The sequence below is a fragment of the Fistularia commersonii genome, chromosome 36, assembly GCF_037954325.1.
Source record: "Fistularia commersonii isolate RoL2024-O1a breed Wild chromosome 36, RoL_Fcom_v1.0, whole genome shotgun sequence".
Classification (NCBI taxonomy): Eukaryota; Metazoa; Chordata; class Actinopteri; order Syngnathiformes; family Fistulariidae; genus Fistularia; species Fistularia commersonii.
This window is the reverse complement of record NC_141319.1, coordinates 1500711-1522848: the sequence shown is the minus strand read 5'-3', so window position 1 is coordinate 1522848 and position 22138 is coordinate 1500711. Positions and strand designations below refer to the sequence as shown.

Genomic DNA, 22138 nt, shown 5'->3' with positions numbered 1-22138 from the left:
GAGAGAGTGAAAGTTGAATTTTTCTCTTTGACGTATGAACAGTTGTAAGTCTCTATATGTGGCCCATGATCAACTGGTGGTCCAGGGCAACCGGTTGCACAACGGCAGCTGGGATAGGTTTCAGCTTCTCCAGCTACCCTGACTGCAGGATAAGCGGTGTAGAAAATGAATGAATGAATCCTAAACAGCAATAGCCCTTGTCACCCCAGACCTCCGAAAACACCTGACTGCCTGCTACAACTGTAACGTCGGTGTTCATTTTGACCAAGACGGAAGGGAAACACGGCAAGGCCAACAATCGGAAATATGAAATACTGGTGTGATTTTATTCACAGTTCGACAAAAGATCAGAGACACTGAACGTCACCCTTAGGAAGTTCTTCTTATTTGACATAATAATGATCTGAACCGAAGGACGGACAGCCGTTACCATCTTTGAAAAATGTCGGATCAGCTGAAAGTTAAAGTTCACAGACTATTTGATTTTTGATTTGCCGAAAAAGAACGGGAGACAGCCAGCGAATCGGATCGCCTAGCAAACGGTTTCAATATCCTTTCAACACTAATTCAAAAAACATGTAAATGTCAGTTGTAAATAAAGAAAAAAGGCCAACAAAATGTTCACTTACATTTATGGTAATCAATTCCATCCATCTTTAACATGAATTGTCATCAGGTTTGTATCGTGATTGGTTTCTTTGGATCATGTGATGTCATCACTGACACTTGACCGAACATCTTGCAGGGAATAAACACACTAACACTGTCCCTTTTAAAAACAAAAAAAAAAAAGGAAAAAGGCTGGCCGCTCAGGTTTCACTTGACAAAAGACATGCAAATTTGAAAACGTCCTCTTTGCTTGCTTTGGAGCATCGGTACTTTTATCCGTACGATAGAAACACGCAGACACTCCACGGCTGATGCGTCACATATTACCGAGATCGCACACACGCAAATTCAGCGGAAATCCTATATATGTACACAACTATAGACTTTACCGTGTTTTTGTGTATTATTCCGTTTCAGGTGTCTGAAGCCTCTCAGCCACCCAGGTCGAGTCGAACAGTTTCAGAGACGGAGTTTGATGTTCTCTGGCAGACATAAATAAATTCAGATAAGCGTCATCACACATCAGACAGAGAATCACAGGACGGCAGGTTTTAGAGCGGGAAGCGAAGGGCGGGAGACGCGCTCTGCAATAAGTTAGGAGTAAAGTCAGGAGTTCACTGAAGACAAAATGGGTTTTTACAGTGCGTCTTATCAGCTTTGCGATCAAGATATCAAGACGCGCCGTGAAAGCCAATTTTGTCGTCATTGATCGTCCCGTTTGGAATTCAACAACATTCTTTGAACGGCGTCTGGTGGGCGGGGCTTATCTAGACACACAACAGGAACAGATGCCCCGAACTTTAACGCGTTTTTGATTACAACCTTCCATTTTGACGTCTTACTGATTGCGATTTCCAGTTGAAATGTCATGTTGTCAAACTTAAGATGCGTTTCATTTACTAACTATATTTCTGTTGTTTTATTTCTGCTTGTTAACCAATTGCAAAAGGGAATTTGACATTGGACCTCGATTGGCGCTGATATTTTCCCAATTTTGTTTTTATTTATTTATTTATTTATTTATTTATCTATTCATTTATTTATTTATTTCAAAAGTTCTCCCACCAAATACGATCTTCACTGCTGCTGTTTTCTTATAAGTAAGGCCTTGAAATATTAAGCCCGGGAATAGAAATGTATGATACCTGTGTTCAGGATAAGCCCCTCCCACTTTACCCTTTTAGACAGCAAACACAACGTTGGGAATTTATGATTTTTGTCCCACATTTTTTTTTGTTTAAAACAGAAGCAAAAAGTTATAATCATGAATCCATACACCACAAAAAAACAAATCAAAATATTTTGAATTGTTCAAAGTAATATTTCAAGATTGGAGTTATAACTTTACCAGAAGCCATTCATATAGTTGTACTCTTTAAAAAAGTAGCAATATCCCCAGATCAGGTTATTTCACAGGAAAAAACGTTCGTATAGCAGTTAAAATAATTTTACATACAATGTGATACTTTCAAGATGGTAATTTTCTCTTACAAAAAATGGTGGTTATGTGGACGGAATTTAGTCATGTTAGTAGAAAGTATGAATATTTTCACGGTTGGTTGTGTCAGAAAGACGGCAGAACCATCATTAGCGAATGTAAGATTGTTTTTGGGGGGAGGACAGGTGGACTAAATCAACCTTTGCCTTAAAAACCAACCGAAAATCAGCATCAAGATGTTAGCATTTGGGTGGTGGAGGTTGGAGATGTTGCATTTGGCTTGTGAATGACGGAAAGAACACAGAATCCTCGGCGGCTGCTGTTGGTGTTTACGTCAGGTATAAACCCGCTCAAGTCACTGTCGATTAGTCAGTGTAGCAGTTAATGTTAGCATTAGCATCCAGCTGTTTCTTTCCTATGATGACCAAACAGCTGCTGGTATTAAGCTTTATACGTTGCCTTGTACCAAAGTCTTTCAGATTTCTATAGATTTGCCATTAAATGCTAGCAGGTACTGAAAAATATGACGTCCCTTATATGTATATGTTTTTTTTTTTCCCGTCCAGGCATTTCTAGGCCAACGTAGGAAGAAGTGAGTTCGCAGCCTCCGTCGCCACGGTTCCCGTCCCTCGGTGCTTCAAACCAAGCCGAGGTCATTCGGTAACGGAAGGGTCGCGGGGGCCAATCCCACCCGTCCACTCAAGTGTCTCTTCACATACACATGTTACAAAAGAGTTCCCGCTGTCGCGCCAACTCCTACACACGCACACACACACACACACACAAACACACACACACAAACTGCTGCCAACAGGGTCCGTATAGTTTCCATGTGTTGAGTTGCTTCATCGCTGCCTCTTCCTCTTGCTCAGGTCTGACGGTTTAGCGCGTGCCGGTGCCTTTTCTCCCAGAAGGCCAGCTTGAATCCCTTCTGTCGTTTGTCCACCATCCTCTGGGCCAAAATGTCTCCTCTGTGGACGACAGACCCCATCAGCCAACATCACCCAAAGAGTGTGTGAGTGTGTCTTTTCATATTTATGTGCAGCGGAATCATGACATATGAGTACATCAATTCACAAGTTTTCCGAGATACGAGCTGTAGCTGAGTCGACTTTATCTATTTATCACAAGCTTTGTGAAACGAGCCTATATCTGAGTTACGAGCGGGCAGGATGAGCGTTTGACACCAACGCGCAGCTCGCATTTGCTGCAGCAGACGGACGAGGCATTGGAAGAGTCATTCAGAGCTAGTCGGGGACAGTTTGATCGTTTTTGAAAAGGGGGCTGGCATTCACGCCTTTGCTAAATTGAATGTAGCGATAAAGAGAAGCAAAGTGTGCAAGTTACATTTCCACATTGTAGCATTAAGTTTAGCTAAGCAATAAATAACCGAATGAAAAACCTCCTTTATGGTGAATATACTTAATAAACCTTACTGCTTTACCTTCATTTTTATTTTGTATTATTATTTTTCTTATACTTTATTTTTTATTTATGAAGTTAGTTTTTCTTATTTAAAACATGTAACAAAAACAGGGTATTTGGCATTTGTGCGCGTGCGTGTTTGTGTGTGTGTGTGTGTTAGTTTGTGTGTGTGTGTGTTTATTTACCCATTCTGCCCGGTGCAGAAGCTCACACACTGGGAGTCGTGTGTGTTGGTGCAGCGGCAGCGGTTGAGTTCCCTCTTGAGTCGGACCGAACCGAAGCCGTAAGGGACCAAGTGGCTGGAATGGTAAGCACAATGACAGGTGCAAATAAACAACTGTGTTTCAACCCCGCATTCGTTTACATGCAAAATTGGATAGGAATCAGGGGAAAAAAGCAAGATGTTTATGAAACTGTACAAAGGGAACTCCTAAGATGTAGGTTCTTGGTGATTGTCGGAAACTCAGAAGCCACGCCTCTTATCAGATGCTTCTTGCAGACTGTGGAGCATCATTTTTAGACGGCGTTTGTCACTGGTCGGCTTTTTTCTTGCGATAAAATTGAGGAAAGAACTCGTGAGAGATGGAGCAACAAAGAGGACCAAGCTCTCCTGGCCTGCTACAGCATAGAGAGGTTTGCAGGGCTTGAAGTGGAACATTACCATTTATGCCAAAATAAGTAGAGTTAGCTAACGCTGGGGTGTTTCACATGGCTAAGAAACACAGTGGGAAACTAAAAACACTTGATTGTCAAAATTGTTGTCCGTGGTGCTTAAGGTACAAGTCCCAGACACTTGCATTGCACAGGCCATTTCTGTGGTCCCTTACTGGCTGTGCAAATGCAAGGCTAATCCCTCGGCGGAGGGTAATTCCTGGAACTGACAGTCCTTCGCAGCAACTATGGACATGCAGACAGGAGGAGGCGGGAATCAAACCACCAGTCCTCTGATCCGAGGGACGCCCGCTCTACTAACGGAGGCCACGGCTGCCCCAAAACAAACCAAGGACCCAAGAACATCAGCGATGCTAAACCGCATTTCTCTTATTGAAATATTATCGCCAGTTAAACACTTCCTTCAAAGCTGAATCGTTAATCTCTTCCTTGTTAAAACATCAACAGTGAAAGAAAAATAGTCCTACAGGGACCCTAACATGCTCTGCATGTTTTATAGTTATTATTGCGCTTCTATACGGACGACACGCCTGATGCCGTGAGTTGATGGATGATCACAACTGCTGTGTGTTGGTGTGTCACTTTATGGTCATTGGAAGGATGACCCCATGTGGTCTCAGGAAATGTCGGGGTTCTCCAGGGAGCGCTTGAGAGTGTCAACTGGATTCTAAGCCTCTTCCTTTGCAAGTAACTAGGAGCAAGTTTCATTATTTAAGAATACTCTTCACCTAGAATAACAAAGGAAGAATTCGACCTCTGTCGTACCACCATTTCATCCATGGAGATACAGTTTGTTAGCCGATAGTAGAGGCTCAGCCAATAAACACACCCAGAATGTGCTTAAATAGAAGCCTGACATTCTGGCTGTTGATTTTCAAACTGCAGGTTTTCTCCCCACATCCCACCGGCGTCGGCCAGCGCGTTTGAACCGAAGGCGTATTTTTAGCAGCGGAAAACAAGCTGCAGGGTTTTAGTGGTTCATTAGCCACTCTCAAAAAAGAGCTTTAAAAGGTCTTTATGAAGAAGGCAGGGAGGTTGCTCCAGACCGCACAGCTAACTTTAGACTAAACTAACAATCTCGCTTAGCGAGGGGTCTCACCTCTGGAAGCATTTTCAAAAACCGCTCACTCCCTCTTTAGCCGGGTGATTACAAATGAGACCCGACTGATAAGCCGAAGCGTTTTCTTCCCCCCCCCGGATGAGCCGATGATTCAGGAGAAGCCACGCAAGAATTAAAATGAAGGTTAAATGAAAAGCACGTGGCTAACCCTTGATGGCTAGCGAGGGCTTAACAGTTGTCGCGGCACAGGGAAGCGATGGGGTGACGTGGTGCTATGGTTGGCAAAGGGTGAACCCCAGCAGCAAGGGGTTTACTCTGGCTCGATTTGGTTGAGTTCTGGTGAGTGTCGAAGGGTTAGCCATTGGACTAGAGTTAAGTTTTGTCGGCTAATGAGGGGCTACCTGCAGGAATTAGCTAAGCTGCTAATTAACTGCTGAGTCATCTCACTGACTTTTTCTCTGGATGTTGTTTCAAAGCTTCCTGCGTGGTTGGTTACTTGTGCTTTTCATCGCAAACCGACAACATCAACGGTGCCGAAACGGTCTGGAAACCTTTCCAGAAAATTCCTGGAATGTTTTGCTAGCTTTGACTCGGGGATTGACGCTTCCACATCTAGAAACTCCTAAATAGGAATGTTCAAGTTTCTTGGCTTTGTTAGATGTCGATGCACATTAAAAAGTTAACCTGCGCGGTGGCGAACGTAAAAGTTCGATAGTTGAACACAAAATAAATAAATAAATGAGAAAAACATTTTGAAAAAAGCGGGAACTAAAAGTATTGAGTGTCATTTATATTAGCTTTTGGATGTATTTGCTTAGGCGTTTGCTAGATTAGCTTAGTTTGAGCTTAGCTTAGCTTGAGCTAAACTTAGCTCCCTGTGTCAGTGACATGCAAAATCACCACCAGGAGGCAGTGTTTGTCCTTCAGCGGTCGATGGCAATGTTCAGTAGATATTGTGGCTCAAGTTGGACATTTGAAGGCACATTACCATGAGAAAACAAACTTTTCACACTTGAAATTGACATAACTTGAAGGACACATTAAACAAAATCTGGTCAAGAAAATGACCAGAAATGCTAAACAAGGATACATTTTCAAAAGATATAAATCAATTAACTGTTATGTGGGGTGGGGGTCATGTAAGTATTGAATATGTTGGAAAAATCTGCAACAAATTACAAAATTAAAAAGTGTTCTACTATTCTTCAATGGATTGGGTTGACGTCTGATGAGAAACAACCAAAGACTTAGCGAGACATTTTGAAGGAGAAACAGCTGAAACAGCAAAGTCACCAGTAAACACTAAAGGAATGATTGGAAATCTTCAAATTGTAAACTGATTAATTGCTTAATTTTGTTTCCTTTAAATGAACCATAGTTTAGTTGTTTACGTGGTAAACCTCACCTGGGGGTGTTGACCCACACGATGCCGATGTGGCAGAAGAAAATACACTCCTTGTCCTTCTGGTTCTCGCAGGAGCAACGTTTCTCCCGATGATGGGCCGTACGGGCGAGCTTTGCCACGGGGACCTCCTTTTCCTGCGCGGTGAGGCCCTCCTTTTGCTGCGCCGTGGGGCCCTCCTTTTCCTGCGCCATGGTGCTCTCCTCCTGCACCGTGGCGTCGGCCAGTGAAAAGCTGGAAGCTGGAAGAGAAATTGATGGACGTGTTAGAATCCTGTGCTCTGACATGAAATTTTCCATCATCAAACAGGTATTTAAAAGGTTAAACAAATATCTGTTGAGTCGCCATAAAGGGTTAAATTTGGACTTTGCAAAGAACATTTATCTGTTGTGTGTGTGTGTGTGTGTGTGTGTGTGTGTGTGTGTGTGTCTGAATGCTGTCAGCTTGTGGACATTAGGGACTGGGATCCTGACAGAATCCTGGAGCGGATGAAGATCCAGGGTCCCGTCTGATCACATCCCGGACAGAACATGCACGACCACAATACTTTGGTTTTGCTTTCTTTTAGTTGTTATGTAACATTGGGAACAGTTCTACAGGTCAAAGGTCAAAGGGATCCATACTCGGCTGAAGCAAGTCCATAGAGGGACATACAGGAAGTGACTGATCCCGGTGAGTGATGTCAGGCGGGAAACCCGGACTGTTTGTTGAAGTAAAGGGAAGAATTTCAGAGGTAACCTGAACGTCTGGCCGCCTCCTGATCGCGAGCAAAACAAACACGCCGTCACGCCGGCGCCTCGCGTTGCCAAGTCAAACTGGACTGTTTGTTCTGAGGACAGACAGTTTGACACTGTCAGCATCCAACCTTGACCGCCGATATACACCCGGGCAACTGCAGGACAGCGTGTTCTCTTGAGTAGCGTTTCGGCAACAATGACCCAAAAAGATATAACGTTTCTGTTAAATTAACAAAATTTTCGAATTATACATTCAAGGATTTTAAAAATCATAACCTGTCCAAATAACACTTGTGTAATGTTTAGTTTTTAATGCTAAAACAACACGTTTCACACGTGAAACTGACATGTTTCATGTATTTCATTGACACATTAAATCGATATCTTTAACAATTAAATATTTCACATATTTCACCTGCTAAACAAACGCCTTGAATCGCCACGTCTCACACAATAAATCAACATATTTCACACAGTAAATCGCTGTGTTTCACACATCAACAAATTAACGTGTCTCACGCGACATTGACACTAAATTTAGGTTTTACAAGTGTTCGATCAACATGTTTACGCCTTAAATTGACCAGTTTCACGTGGTAGTCCACGTTTTACTTATCAAATTGACATTTTTAACATTAATCGACATCTTTCACACATTAGATAGACACGTTTCACACATTTACGAATTGAATGTTTCACACGTTAAACTGGCACGATTCAAATGTTAAACTGACGCACACGTTTTGTCAACACAGTAAATTTCATGAGTTAAATGGACACACACATGCTTTAAACTGACTTCCTTTGCGCATTAAGAAAATCAACATGTTTCACACTAGATTGATTTTGTCATTCTGAATGAACATTTCACACACATCAAATTGACATTTTTCACAAAATTGAAGCGACATGTTTCACACAGTAAATCGACATGTTTCACATATTGACACATTTATGTGTTTCGTATAAAGTCAGCGCGTTCCATCGACAAGCAATCCAATGTTTCACGCCAATAAATTGACAAATTTTGTGTGGTAAATCAAAATGTTTGACGCAGTCAATTGACAGGTCTCTCACATTGATTCATGTATTAATTGGACCCTAAATTTAGTGAGGCATGTTTCACGCCTCAAATAACACGTTTGACTCATGAAATCAACATGTTTCACACACCAAATTGACACGTTTCATGCACAAAATAGACACATTTCACGTGATAAATCGACAAGTCTCATGCATTAAATCGACACTTGTGACACACTAAATGGATATGTTTCACAAACTAAATCGACAAGTTACGAGCATCAAATCGACATGTTTCTCACACTAACTCCTGCAGATCACATGTAGTAGACCGAAACACCGGAGACACTGTAGTGTACGTCAGACCAGTCATTGGCAGTATGATTTTGACGATGTGGTGGAGTAACCCCAAAACTACAGTGACGGGGTCACGGCGGTTGAGGCGCTCACGAGTCGGCCGTTGTTGTTATGGTCGAACCACCTGCACCTGGCGATTGACTGCAACCTTATTGCCCTTGCCGATTTTGCAGTCGGGGCCTTCCTGTTGACGTTCAACCAAAACTGCGACGTTATCTTTGCGTTTTCACCCCAGTACGTCGTGGTTTAAATGTGGCCTGAGCCTTCAGGACGTTCCGCAAAAGGTCGAGAAGTGTAACCGATGTCCTTTTTTGTCCTGGATTTTCTTTTTTAGTTTCCTCCCTGATTGCGGTTCCTTCTGGAAATATGATTATCAGAAAGGAAGGCAGCCTGCGGTCACATGACCACAAAATCAGACAGGAACGATCGATCCATTTCTCCCTAGAACCGTCTCCCAAATTGGATCGGACGCGAAACGCAATCCAGGAAAACAAACTCTAACGGGATTAAAATCTCTCAAATTACTCGATGTAGAAATCAGCTTCGGTTCCAGTTATACATGACATTTGTTTTTGTGCAAGAAGGACAGTGGGTTTGACTCCCAGTTCACTGTAAGTGTATAACTTTTTTTTCAGAGAGCAGATAAATTCATTACTTATTGGATGATTAATCATTAGCAGAAAGATCACAAGAAAACCCATGTGAAAAGAATAAAAATTAAAAAATGGTAAGACATCAGAAAACACGGCGGGGGAATGAAGGGAAATTCATTAAAAGATTATCAATGCCATTTATTTCATTAATGTGTTTTTGTTGCAGCAAAGTTCGGCCCGTTTGATGTGGATGATTATATAATTAATTGAAAGCATCAGCGGAGGAGCAGCTCATTAATCAAAATCAGTTTTATTCAAATGGGCAGATGTGTGCGCACACGCGCACGTGCGCACGCACATGAGCACGCACACGCCGAACACATCCTAGTGGAATGTGTTTGATGTCTCAGGGAATGCAACGATGTCACGTCGATGGTCCTGGTGATGTAAGAGGGGAAAAAAAAAAGTTCCATTTGTCCGAAACATGAACGTGTTCGGTGTAAAAACCTTGAAACTCAACGCCATTTGATCCGCGGCTCACGCGCCGCGGCCTGCGGCCAGGGTCGGAGCTGCAGCTGCAGCAGGCGGTATGTTGGCGCCCAGATGTTTGACAGCAGAACCGAGCGAAAGTGCAGACGGATCAGGTCGTTCCTTGTCAGAGCTCAGCTCACATCAGCTGCTCTCGGACAGAAAAGTTCCAAGAAACAGTCACGCTCGAATGTTGTTTCAGGAACTATCCTATCCCAGGGGAACTTTTTAGTTTTTGCAAAGGCAAGTAAGGAACCTGCCGTGATGGAAACATCTCGGACGATCGCCTTAAACGCTCAAACCGCCGCGAAAGAGAGGAAGACCTAAGATTACCTTTAGAAGAAGACGACATGGAAAACATGGGAGACTATCAAATGGACCTCCGACCATCAAATGTGTTGAATTGTTTATTTGCTTCGCCGTGTGAAGAGCCCCGCCATAAGCTAACTCTGGACTTATTTTTTTGCCAAAATGTTGATGTTCCTCTGCGAGCCCTGGAAACCCCTCTGCGGTGTATTAGGCCACAATAGCTTGGACCTCTTTGTCGGCCCATTTCTCACCGATTCTGTCCATTTTTACAGCTGAACGGTGACCGCAATAGTCTTTAAAAATGGTGCCTCATTGTCCGCAACAAGTATCTGGTAATGGGAGTGGCTTGTGAGTCGTACCAATCTAAAAAGACCCTAACTTGGAGTTGCAGCTAAAGCAGTTCGAGGAATTGAGGTTCTTCTGGTGTCCGAATGCACGAAGAAACGGCCTAGGTCCCGAAAAGGTTCCGGGCACTGCAAAAAGTTCCTATTGGGAGAAAGCAAAAATTGCTGCAAGTTGGCAGAGAACAGCTACACGCCTATCTAGGCGGCGTGGCTTAGGTGTTCCACCAATCACTGAGCACCTACATTATATGACTTCCGTAAATGAACTATAAAAATGCCTTACCTCGGAGTAGGAGCTAAAATGGTTCTAGGAACTGAGGTCCTTGGCCTTTTGTTGCTACGGTGTCCCGACGCACAAAGAAAGTTCCCGAAAAGCTTCCAGGAACTGCAAAAAGGTCCTATGGTGAGAAAGTGGCAATTTGTTGCGAGAGAACTGCCACACACTGTTTCGAAAAATGGCGCACGAGAGAAGGATCGGGTAATGGGCATGGCTTGTGAGTTCCACCAATCACCGAGCAGCTACGTCACAGGAGTCGCTACGGAACCGTAGCTTCGAAAACGGTACTAGGAACTCCATGGTCCCTGGTCCTACGACTTCCCAATGGACGAAGAAATCGGTCTGGCCCCTGAAAAAGTGCCAGGAACTGCAAAAAGTTCCTCAAGTGCAAAAGCTGTTGTGGATCTTTGTGACGTCCCGAAGGTACCTTGGCGGTTCCACTTCAGGCGCAGAACAAGAACACACGAGGCGAAAAAGGAGCCGAAAAACAGCGACGTTTGAGCCCCGGGACTCGGCGAGGCCCGGTGAGGAACCTATAAAATTCCCGGCGAAAAATATAAATATTATGTTGCCGAGTTTCGCCCGGTTGCCGTGGGAACCCGAGCCGGGCCCTCGGTCCAAACATGTCTTGCATTTAAACAGAATCTCTCGCTGAAATTGACTCTGCGTGTGTTTCCATCCGCCGAAGCGGCAGAGAGCAGGGGAGGGAGAGAGGGGGGAAACAGTCAACAAATTACTCCCAAAATGACCTAAAAAGAACGAGGCATGGCTTGAAAAAAAAGAAAAGAGGTGAAGCAGCTGAAGCCTGAGTTCTCCTCCTGCCAGGATCCACAGCAGGATCCGTGACTCTGCCGGCCTCTGAGGAAACCGCAGGGAATAATAAGGTTCCCGACCACCTCCGTCCTCCTCGCCCTCCAAACCGCCGCCAAGAATCGTCGACGTTCCCGTCAGCCCCGCGGACGGAGTCTGCCAGCCGCCCTCGCCTTCGTTTGCACTTCGATCCGCCTCTTGAACCCGCGGTTCTGTTCGACGCTCGCTTTCATTTCAAAACCCGGCTTTTCAGCTCATTTCCCTGAGAGTTTGTGGTGTTTTTTTATGATTCATTTCGAAATAATCCCTCCGTCGGTTCTATTTACGTATTCATTTATTTTGTTTAATTGAATTAAGTTTGATTTTAGTGATTTTATTTTGCCAGGTGGCTTAAAGTGGATTTCAAGTTAATTGAAATTGTGGTACTTTCATTTTGAATTGACTTCTCGCACGATAACAACAAACACGCAAACGAACACAGAACCGCGACACGGCGACGGCCGAACGCAGGCGCGGCCACCCGGAGGCCAGGAGGTTCTGGATCCAGATCTGGATCCTCCTGAGTCCAGATCAGCGAAGACCCGGATCACTTCCTGCCAAGTCAAAGTTTAATTTCTGCGTCTGAGCCGCTCCGCGGGGTTTCCACAATATTTGACAATATATAGTCGGATCAGGCCCTGTTTGTCCTGGCAGGAGACGCCACCTCCCAGCGAGAGTGAGACGTCCTCACGCGGGGCCTCATGCATATGGAACCTCACGCCAGGTATGCGCTGCCGCTCGGCCAACGTCAACTCGGCGCCCTCTGCGGCTTTTATTGTCCAATAGGCCGGAATCAAAAGTCCAAACATTCTTGGTGGTTCCTCCGAGGTTCACGTCAGGTAGAATGCGCCGTCAGGGAAGTGGCGGGGGGGCTTTAATAAAACACGGATCCGTGTTAGACCGCGAAAGGTCGGGGGTCACCGAACCCTCTAAGAGCTTTTACATGGACAGAAGTGTGTCATCTGGAAGCCGGCAGTTGGAACCGTCTGAGTGTGAGAGACCGAGAGGATATTATCTGGAAACATAGCGAGTGTGAGAAATGTTGTTGAGGGACTGAACGGGGATGGAATTTATCAATGTTGGTTATGTATTCTTAGAATAACAATGCTAATCATAATAGTAAAACATTAAGGTCATTTATCATGATTCATTTTTCACTTTTTTTTTTTTATGAAAAATATATTTATTTGTTCATTTATTTTCTAGTTTCTGACTGATCTTAACCATAATTTAAATATTTTTTTTTCATTTGATTATTTTGTTTACTTTAATTCCTGGCTAATTTTAAGATGATTCGTTCACATTTTTTTATTTTTATCTTATTTTTTTTTTGGTATGCTTGAATTGCTTGATAACTAGCAAGTAAATTGGCAAATCTGTTTTTGCCCAACAGGTAAAATTATACATATTTTTTAATTTCTACATTAATTACGACACTCAAAATTCTTGATGCCTTATTTATTTTTAGGTCTGTTTGCTGCTAAATTTATATTTTGCTGGTTCCATCGGCTAGTTCGCTAATTAGCTCCCGAGGTTAGCGTAGAATTTTTTTCATTTTCTTTTATCATTATTGCAATTTGTTAAATGTCTTTTCAAATGTATTGATTTATTTAATTTCTAATTCCTGGCTAATATAAAGGTGGTTTTCCATTTAGAACTGCGTAGCCCTTGCAGTTTTTATAAAGTCATGTTTTCCTTTATGATTTCTCTGATATTAATTACTACATACAAAGTCTTTATTTATTATTAGGTTTGCTACTTTTTTATATTGATGTTTTGCTTGTGGTTTTTGCTAGTTTGCTAATTATCTCCCAGGTAACAAGGATTTGTGGGAAATTTAAGGTAGATTTTTGGAGTCTTGTCATTATTTAATTTATTTTTTTTGTGGTATCTTTTTCTTGAATTTGATAGCTACCAAGTAAATAAGACACTGAAAAATAAGCAAAATTGCAAAAGGTAGAGTGAATTTGTTAAAATTAATCACGACTAATCATTGCTATATTTATTTTTGCTAGTTTGCCAATTATCTCCTAGCTAACCACCAATAGGGGAAACACAATTATTTTATGGTTTGATACTAATCAAAATGTAACGAAGTTCTCACTTGTGTTATGAGGGGAAAAAAAAACAACGATAAAATCATACTGATGATACCTTGGGCTTTGATTGGACGGCTGAGTATAAAGTAAGCCTTTTGACAGCGATGTTGAACGTGCAATAAAATCAGCGATTAAAAAAAAAACTGGGTGCTCAGTTTACAGACCACTGATAAGATACGGATCTTTGGAAAAACACTTTAGACTGACCGATCGTCGTTCCCTTTTATCAGAGAATTAGTTTCACACTTCCACTCCTTTGCGCTTCGTCCCAAACCAAACTATCGGGTGTATTCGGGAGACACTGGATACGACTATTAGGGTTGACAAAACACAGCTGAAATTTTAATCCAATTTTGTTTTGATTGATTTTCAGTGGCAAGTTCAAAATCGAATACTCCGAATACTTTCGAGGGTTACGAGGCCGACAGCTCATCTGAGTGAATATTTGACGCGCCCCCACTCCTATCGCATTTTAATACACAAAACAAGGGGAAAATAACAGATATCCAACGTGTTCTGGCATCGCGGATTCTCTGGCTGATTGAATCCAGCTGTCCTTCTGATATCTCTTTATTTCAAATGATTTTCTGCTCTTAATCGATTGAAAAGGCCAGTGTCTCTAATCGAATGATGGCGCTTCTTCTCTTTAAGCAGATGCGGTGGATCTTGGGTTTTTCCCGCAGGTTGACCAACGCCACGCACTGATCCAACCGAAGCTACTGGTGGACGCGGCTGAGGATGAAGTAGTTTGGCTCTGCCGCTAACGAAAAATCGCGAATTGCAATATATATGCACTCATTCATTATCTAAACCACTCATTCTGCACTCATGGTTGCAGGGATGCTAGAACTTGTCCAAGTTGTCATTAAGTGACAGGCGGGGCTCATCCTGGACCGGTTTCTGGGCAATCACAGGGCCGCATAGAGACATACAACCATTCACCCTCTCACTCAATCTTCAAATAGGGACATTCATGTCATATAGAGACATAAAACCATTCACCCTCTCATTCACACTTTATATATAAATATAAAACATACAACCATTCACCCTCTCATTCATGTAATTTAGAGGCATTCAAGCATCTGTCATTCACATGTCATATAGAGACATAAAACAATTCACCCACTTATTCATTCCTTTTTTAAATGTATATATATATATATATATATATATATATATATATATATATATATATACACATACACAACCATTCACTGTCTAATTTTAACATCACATGGGGACAAACAGCCATTCACTCCATTATGGCTGGGCTCCAACACATATACATCCATACACACACATGATTATGATGATGATGATGATGATTATTATGCTCATCTACCTCCTTCATATACATTTTAAGAAAAATATTTTGAATACTTTTAGTTTTAAGTCTATTAGTAAGTATCTGCAGCAGTTGTGGTGGTGAATGTGTTTTATCTGAATGTCTATTCTAAGCATGTTAGATTAATGGAAAAAACAGAGTCAAATTCCTTGTATGTTTTCACGCACTTTGCCAATAAAGCTGAATCTGATTTGTATTTTTCCACACATAAAAAAAATTCCAGTGGGTGAAAAAAAAAATAAGTGAAGAATTTGTCATGAGATGAGAAACAAGCTGTTTGGAAGTTAGAGACCGTGAAAGGACGGATCGGACGGAGATATGGCAGGTAGCGACTGTCGGGGGTGGAGGGGATTTGAGCTCCAAGAGACGGTTCCTGGCAACCAGAGGACTCATCCTCAGGGCTGCTGCATATGTGTGTGTGTGTGTGTGTGTGTGTGTGTGTGTGTGGGATATCTTCAGCAGTGTAAAATAAATATGTGATGCCAATATCCGCATTCAATCTGATGCTGTCAGACAAGCAGACGTCGACATTTCACCTCTGACCTTTGACCTCTCAGAGAAAGAGAATTTCACTTCACATGAACAGTCGTTAACTGAAATTTCTGGAGACAATTTTTCCTTTTAAGATGTTTTCAGACAATTTTATGTACTTTATCATTCACATTCTAGATAAACTTTTGTAGATTCTTCTCTAATTTTCCCGATAATACAAGCCTTATTTCTCAAAAATGCTTCTTAAACGCTTTTTCTTGGTGAAATGTTCTTGAAGCATACCAACTGAAAACTGTCTTGGTTTAGATGTCGGCATGGCAACGTTGTTTGCTGACACCAAACACCAACGATGGCTGATGTACGTTTAAAGTTTTTGCTGAAAACTATTTATTCGTTCATTGTCTAAGGACATTTAGCCATACATTTTTCTGTCTATTTTCAGGGTGCAGCATCAGTGAAGGAACACAACTTCTCATTAAGAACAGAAATATGTTGAAAATACAAACTTCCTTTTTATTTAGGTTAGGTTTAGACAGAGATACAGATGTTGATGCAGACATGACACTCCAGGTTTGTCGAAAAATGACAAAAAACGGGGTTCTAACGCGTCGCTATGTGACACCTCACCATTTGTCAGGCTGACGGATTGGGAGTGAGAACGTGTTCCTTATTCACATTCAACAACTTATTTTCTGTGAAGACATTAAACCCATTCACACATCTTATAGTGACATATGATGATTCATCCTCTCATCCACTGGTAAACTTTACAAAAAATCTGAGAAAAATATACAAAAATCTATTGTGAGCAGGAAAGATAAAGAAATTAAAATCATCAAAAACATATGAAAAGGAAAATTAACAACATATAATAACGACAGCTTGTGTTAAATAAAATTCTACTTCTATGAGTGGTCAAAGGTCAGAGGTCAATTGTTGCGCTCTACCTCACAAGCTCGATGCTTGAATGGAGATGCGACAACAAAACGGGCAGCTACTAAGGATACGGTGATAGAAATGTTGAGGAGCAGGACGAAACACGACAGCGGGGGAGAAACAAGGCTTTGAGTTGGTAAACATCTTCGGCCAGGACGGGAATTCACCACACGATTAGCTGATTCTCTCAAACTCAAACACAAACCCTACCCGGTTGGTGCGTGTCCTCCCGTGATTGGTTGAAAACCGAAAAAGACTATTTTGATTGACAGGTAACCAAGCCAATGACAGAAGGAATAGGCTCAAACATCCCGTGACCCAGGTAAGCCATAAAGATAACAAATGATTGAATATTTGTTGATTTTTAAGTATTTTATTTTATTTTGCGAGATTTTCGAGAATCTCGAGTCTCGTAAAAGGCGTCGGTTTCATCGGTTTCTTGTAAAAACGAAGAGGATCGTATTCTCGCCCTCTGCTGAAACTTCCCGCGTTATTTGGCAAACCGGAGGATCGTAAACTGGTCGCGTTTCCCCTCCTGGTTTTGCGGAGAAGGTGTCGTATGGGTCGTTTTCAAATAAAAATGCTGCAGATGTGTTAGGTCTCATGCACACACACACACTGGAGTCTGACAGGTGGGTTTTCTGCCTGGACCTTCAGGATGGCTCACGTGCCTCCTGCTAATGGACGTCAGATGTGGAGGAGGTGTCAAGCCTTCATCGGGGAGAGAAAGTGACGGACGCTTGGCTTCCTCTCCCCTTTGGTCTTGAGCGGCGGCTACTTTTCTTCTCTGGCTGAGATGTTTTTTTTCTCTGTTTAGTCATAAAAGGCATTCTGCCGACTCTTAATATATTTTTATCACACTCTTATTACCTCCTAACTCATCTTACTCACCTATTCATCATTTAAACTGATTTTTTTGGACAAATTTACAGGTTATTCGCCCCCCGCCCCTATATTTTTACAGATTTTTTTTCCAATGTTATGTATATCCACTTTTTTATGCAGCCCTCTGAAGAATTTGGCTTTTTTTTGGCCTCCAGGTTTTTCATCTTTTATTTTTCTTGGCTCTCATTCTTTGGCATCATTTTACCTTCAGATGTTTTGCCAATTTTTGGGGAAATTTTTCAACCCCGTTTTCACCTTTTTTATTGCAGACAAATATTTTGATATATGTAGACATAGAATTTAATTTTCTGCTAATTCATTTCAAGCTTTTTTTACAGATCAGTTCTTCTCATGTACATCCCAGTCGGGCGCAGCCGTCGTTTAAATATTGATAAATATTTGGACATTCGGCGTCGGGATGTCCGATGTCAACCATTGGATTTCGACTCTGTCGACATACGTTCGCTTATAAAGCGGTATCGAATTGAAATTCAACATCTCACAAAACATCCAGTTGTTGACGTCCATGTAACGAGAGTTTAACATCTCTATAGATCTTTTTGTCCGACTGATGGTGACCCTCAAGGCTCTTCCCTGGGACAACTTCACATTTGTCAGCATCATCAACAACATCTTGCTCAATATGCGCAAATTGATATTTCTACTCCGTCTGCAAGCAGACGAAGATTACATTATTCAAACTGCCTGGAGTTCTGTTTCTTTGTTTAGTCATCCCCTTAGGAGCTTTTTTACGTCCTAGAACCATTTTACACTTCCATAGGAACTTGTGATGAGGGCACTTGGTGGTAGAAATGCGACAAAATGGACAGAACCAGCAAGATATGGACCGACGATGAGGTCCAGGCTTTTCTGGCCTGCAGCTCCACAGAGCAGGTACCAGCGGAATGTCAACATTTTGGCTAAAATAAGTCCAGAGTTAACTAACAGCCGGGCTATTCACAAAGCCAAGCAGTGCAGGGAGAGGATAAAAACACTTTGACCCATCCACCACGTGGACACTGAGGCAACGGGGCTCACCCAGTTGTTTGGGTTGTCTTCCCAAATCCCAAGTTGCCCGAAACCGGAAGTTTTCTTTCCGAAAGCGACAATTGACTGTCTGTCCGTCAAAATTCACGCCGAGATCGTCAGAATCGATGAATGGGCAGGACGGTTGGATGGATGAGGCTCAGAGATTCACTTGTGGGGGACGAAAATCCACTTTAACATCCGTCAGATGCTACGATTCCTCAAACCAGACCGGTAACAAATCTTTAAGTTTGTTTCATTGTCCGGATTTCAGCATCCTGCATTGGGCTTTTGGGTAATTACATAGGATTCCCTGGTTTGTTTCTTCTTCGGATTTTTTTTAATTTTGTCAGTTAAGCGTTGGCGTTTTTGGCTAACTTTGAGAAATTCTGTTTTTTTATTTCAGAGTCGGAGGCTCCATGTATCTCGCGCGGGAATGTTAATTGAGGGACGCCCCCAGGGGGCGGGGCCTAATCTCAGCACGTCGTCAATTTCTGACCTCTGACCTCCCTTCAATTAGCAGCGCAATAAACCGCCGCTTTTACGAGCCGCACCTCGGCTTCTGCCGCTTTCATGTCGGCCTCTGGGGTTCGTACAGGTGTTGCCCCTGAATCGGGGTCAAAGGTCGCCTTATTGTTGAGCTCCCGGAGCTGGGAACACCCACAAGATCCTCCCTGGATTCCTGAAGTTCGTCTTCCACGAATGACATGTCCGCGTTTTTTGCATGTCTCCCGCACCGTTGCGGTCGCCGGTCCGACGCTCATCACGCCGCCGGTCTTTAATAAAGAAGAAAATCCACTCTGACTGGCAGAATAAGGCTGCGCAATATTAGAAATTAGTCCCGGTGATCAAATTCGGCCCGGCGAAGCGCTTGGCTTCCAACGGCGTTTTTCTCTTTTCTACTATCAGCGGATCATTTGTCTGGGATTAATTTCCTCTTTTGCCCCTCGGATCAAGAATCGCATATTTTCCATATGAAGAAACAACATGTAAAATTCCTAAACGTACAGCGGAGCCCTCCCGAGACAGCAGGTTGTGGGGCCGCCGGCTCCTTCCTCAAACTCTCAGGCTCCTCATCATCGTCAGCAGCAGCCCTGAAGGTCAGCCGAGGTTGGCTGATGTTTTTTCTTTCGACGTTTTCTCTTTTTTTGAAAATTCATCTATCCTGTCTAATATCCGATAATATTTTTTGACTCCTATTTCCTTCGGATTATTTTTAATTATTTCTTAATTTATTTCAGTTTTGTGTACTTTTTTTCCAGAAAATTATTTAGAATTTTTTGGGGGAAATTGGTCACTTTTTTGATTAAATTCTAAATTTTTTTGTCATTTAAGGAATTTCAAAATTTCAAAGACAGTGAAGTGAGGCTGTGCAATTACATATGGAGAGAGGCCGGAGAGAGTTTAAGAGAAGGGCAAAGAATGAAATTTAGAATATTTTTGTATAAAAGAAAAAATATTGCTCGGAATTTGGAAACCAAAAATGTAAAAAAATTTAAATTAACAAAGAACAAAGTACAAAGTATTTGTGCTGTAATTACAGTAACAGAAGATCTGTATATGAATGTTCTTCTGTATATGAATGAGCAGAAAGTCCAAAGAAAGTCAGGGGGAAAATTCTGTTTCTCCAAACATAACAGAAGGTGTAAATACGGAGTTATTTCAGTCCTATTTAACCATCCAAGTGTGACATGTTTTTTGGAGTAAAATATAAATTACATCCATATGATTATATCTTTATATTAGAATATTTTTTCGGGAAACTATTTACTCTTTACACAGCAATCTATCTCTAAACCTCTTCTTCAACTTTAGTGAATCTATTGATTTTCACGGTAAGATTCCCAAGAAGCAAAGTACTTGGATACCCCAGTAGCAATACTCGAGTACAGATCTCTAGCAGCAGCGTAAAAAGCTTGGAGGGCGAGAATAATTCATCACCAGAATATACTTAGTGTACTTTATTTCCAACAAACAGGCACTGGAGTGTTTCACCGTGGACGTTTATCTGGCTGTGCAGAACCTGTAATTAATGTGTAATAACGTCCGGACTGATTATTTATCCTTTCTGTTCTCATGTCTCACTAGTCTTTGTAAGCCACGTAATTAAAATACCCCAAGGTAGTTCCTCGCTCACGTTGCAGAACTTTCTCCTTTACCGAACATCGCTTACTGAATCCGATATATAGGGAATATTGTTGGGTGAGGTGTAGTGGATATTTAAGTTGTGTATATTTAAAACACCCCTTGACATTTTTGCAATTTTGTAGATAATTCCTCACTGACGAATGTATACTTTTACAGGTTATTTGCAGCTGCACCTTTACTGCCTCACAAAATACACAGGAAAAAAATAATTTAAAAACACCTTGACAATTTTAATGACTGAATATTCGGATCAGCTGTTGTGCACTGTTTGGCACATGCAGCAAAGCAATATCATGTCAAGTACTGGAGTTAAAAGTATTGGGTTTTACCTTCCTGCTGCAGGACGAGCATCAGGCTGCAGGACAGCAGCCAAACGAAGGCGACGTCCATGTCTGAGCGAGTCCACGGCTCCTAGATTCCTCTCATCAAACGAGAAAAACAGCGGCAGCAGTGAACGGAGGAGGTGGAGGTGGAGGAGATGGAGGAGGAGGAGGAGGAGGAGCCGCGTCTCAAGGCGTGAGGAGGCTCCGGCAGGTAGGAGGGGAGCGCTGGCGTCCAGGTTCGAAGGAAGGAATGAGGCAGGAGGCAGGAGGGGGAGACACATGGAGGAGGAGGAGGAAGAAGAGGGAGGCACCTTCACATTAAACCTCATCAATCAAAGCCTCCACCCTCCTGCAGCCCCCCCCCCCCCCCCCCCCCCCCCCCCCCCCCGTGTCATGTCCTATAACCACTTAATGATTCATTCACGATTTAAACAGATTTTTAAACATTTTTTCTCCCATTTCTCAATTTTTTTTTGCAATTACCAATTTTTTTTCCTGATTTTTCTGAAAATTCTATTTTAATTTCTATTTATTTATTTTCTCTTTTCTCCTTTCCTTTTCTTTAGGTCATATTTTTTCTTCAAGTCTTGAGTCAAATTAATTTTCATTTAAAACACTAATAATCCATAACTTTTCTTCCCGTCGTTTTTGGCCCATCTCTCGCCGAGATGTAACCAATCTAGGCAGATTCCGACAATCTTTTCTGCTGTTTTACATCCTGACGTTTAGCTTTTATTTAAACTGATTAAACGGTTTAATCCGTTTATTTTTGTGGCAATTTTTTCTTTTTTTTCCCCATTTTTTTATCTTTTTCTTTTCATTCCATTTGCTTGTTTCTTTATTATATTCCAGTTATAATTTGTATATTTAAAGTAATTACCTCCGGCTTGTTGTCTTTTTTTTTTAATTATTTGGCATGTTTTACAATCATTTTTATTTTTCGGACACTACTTATTACAGTTCCTTTTAAGTCCAGGTTACTTCTCAGGCCCAAAGTGAATGGATCTCCTCCAGGGGATGATGATGTGACGCCGGGCCCGGGATCTGGGGGGGCCCAGGGGCCGGGGAGGGTCCGGGGGGCTCTCTTCGCCCTCTGCCGGCCATGTGTTCGCCCGGGGATGAATCATCCGCCGTCATGTTCGATGATAAAAGTTTATCCAGTTCAACAAGTACAGGGAGGAACGCGGCAGACGTTCTTCGTCCTAACTGATTGCAGGTTGTTTCCTCCATGAATCACCGCCGCCGTTTTCTCCTCACA

The 22138-nt window shown here is 42.2% G+C and overlaps 1 protein-coding gene across 2 annotated transcripts; it reads right to left on the bottom strand.

Moving 5' to 3' along the window:
* Positions 1-320: 320 nt before the first annotated feature.
* LOC147213280 (uncharacterized) lies at positions 321-20991 on the bottom strand. Of its 2 annotated transcripts, XM_086143132.1 has the most exons (4): positions 20887-20991; positions 6610-6847; positions 3658-3771; positions 321-3018 (listed from the first exon to the last, which is right to left on the bottom strand). In XM_086143132.1, exons 1-4 carry the CDS (start codon positions 20945-20947, stop codon positions 2916-2918), a joined length of 516 nt encoding a protein of 171 aa, XP_085999258.1. In that variant the 5' UTR covers positions 20948-20991; the 3' UTR covers positions 321-2915. The 2 variants fall into 2 exon arrangements, with proteins under 2 accessions (XP_085999258.1, XP_085999257.1); XM_086143131.1 differs by lacking the exon at positions 20887-20991 and having other exon boundaries at positions 6610-7134.
* Positions 20992-22138: the final 1147 nt, after the last annotated feature.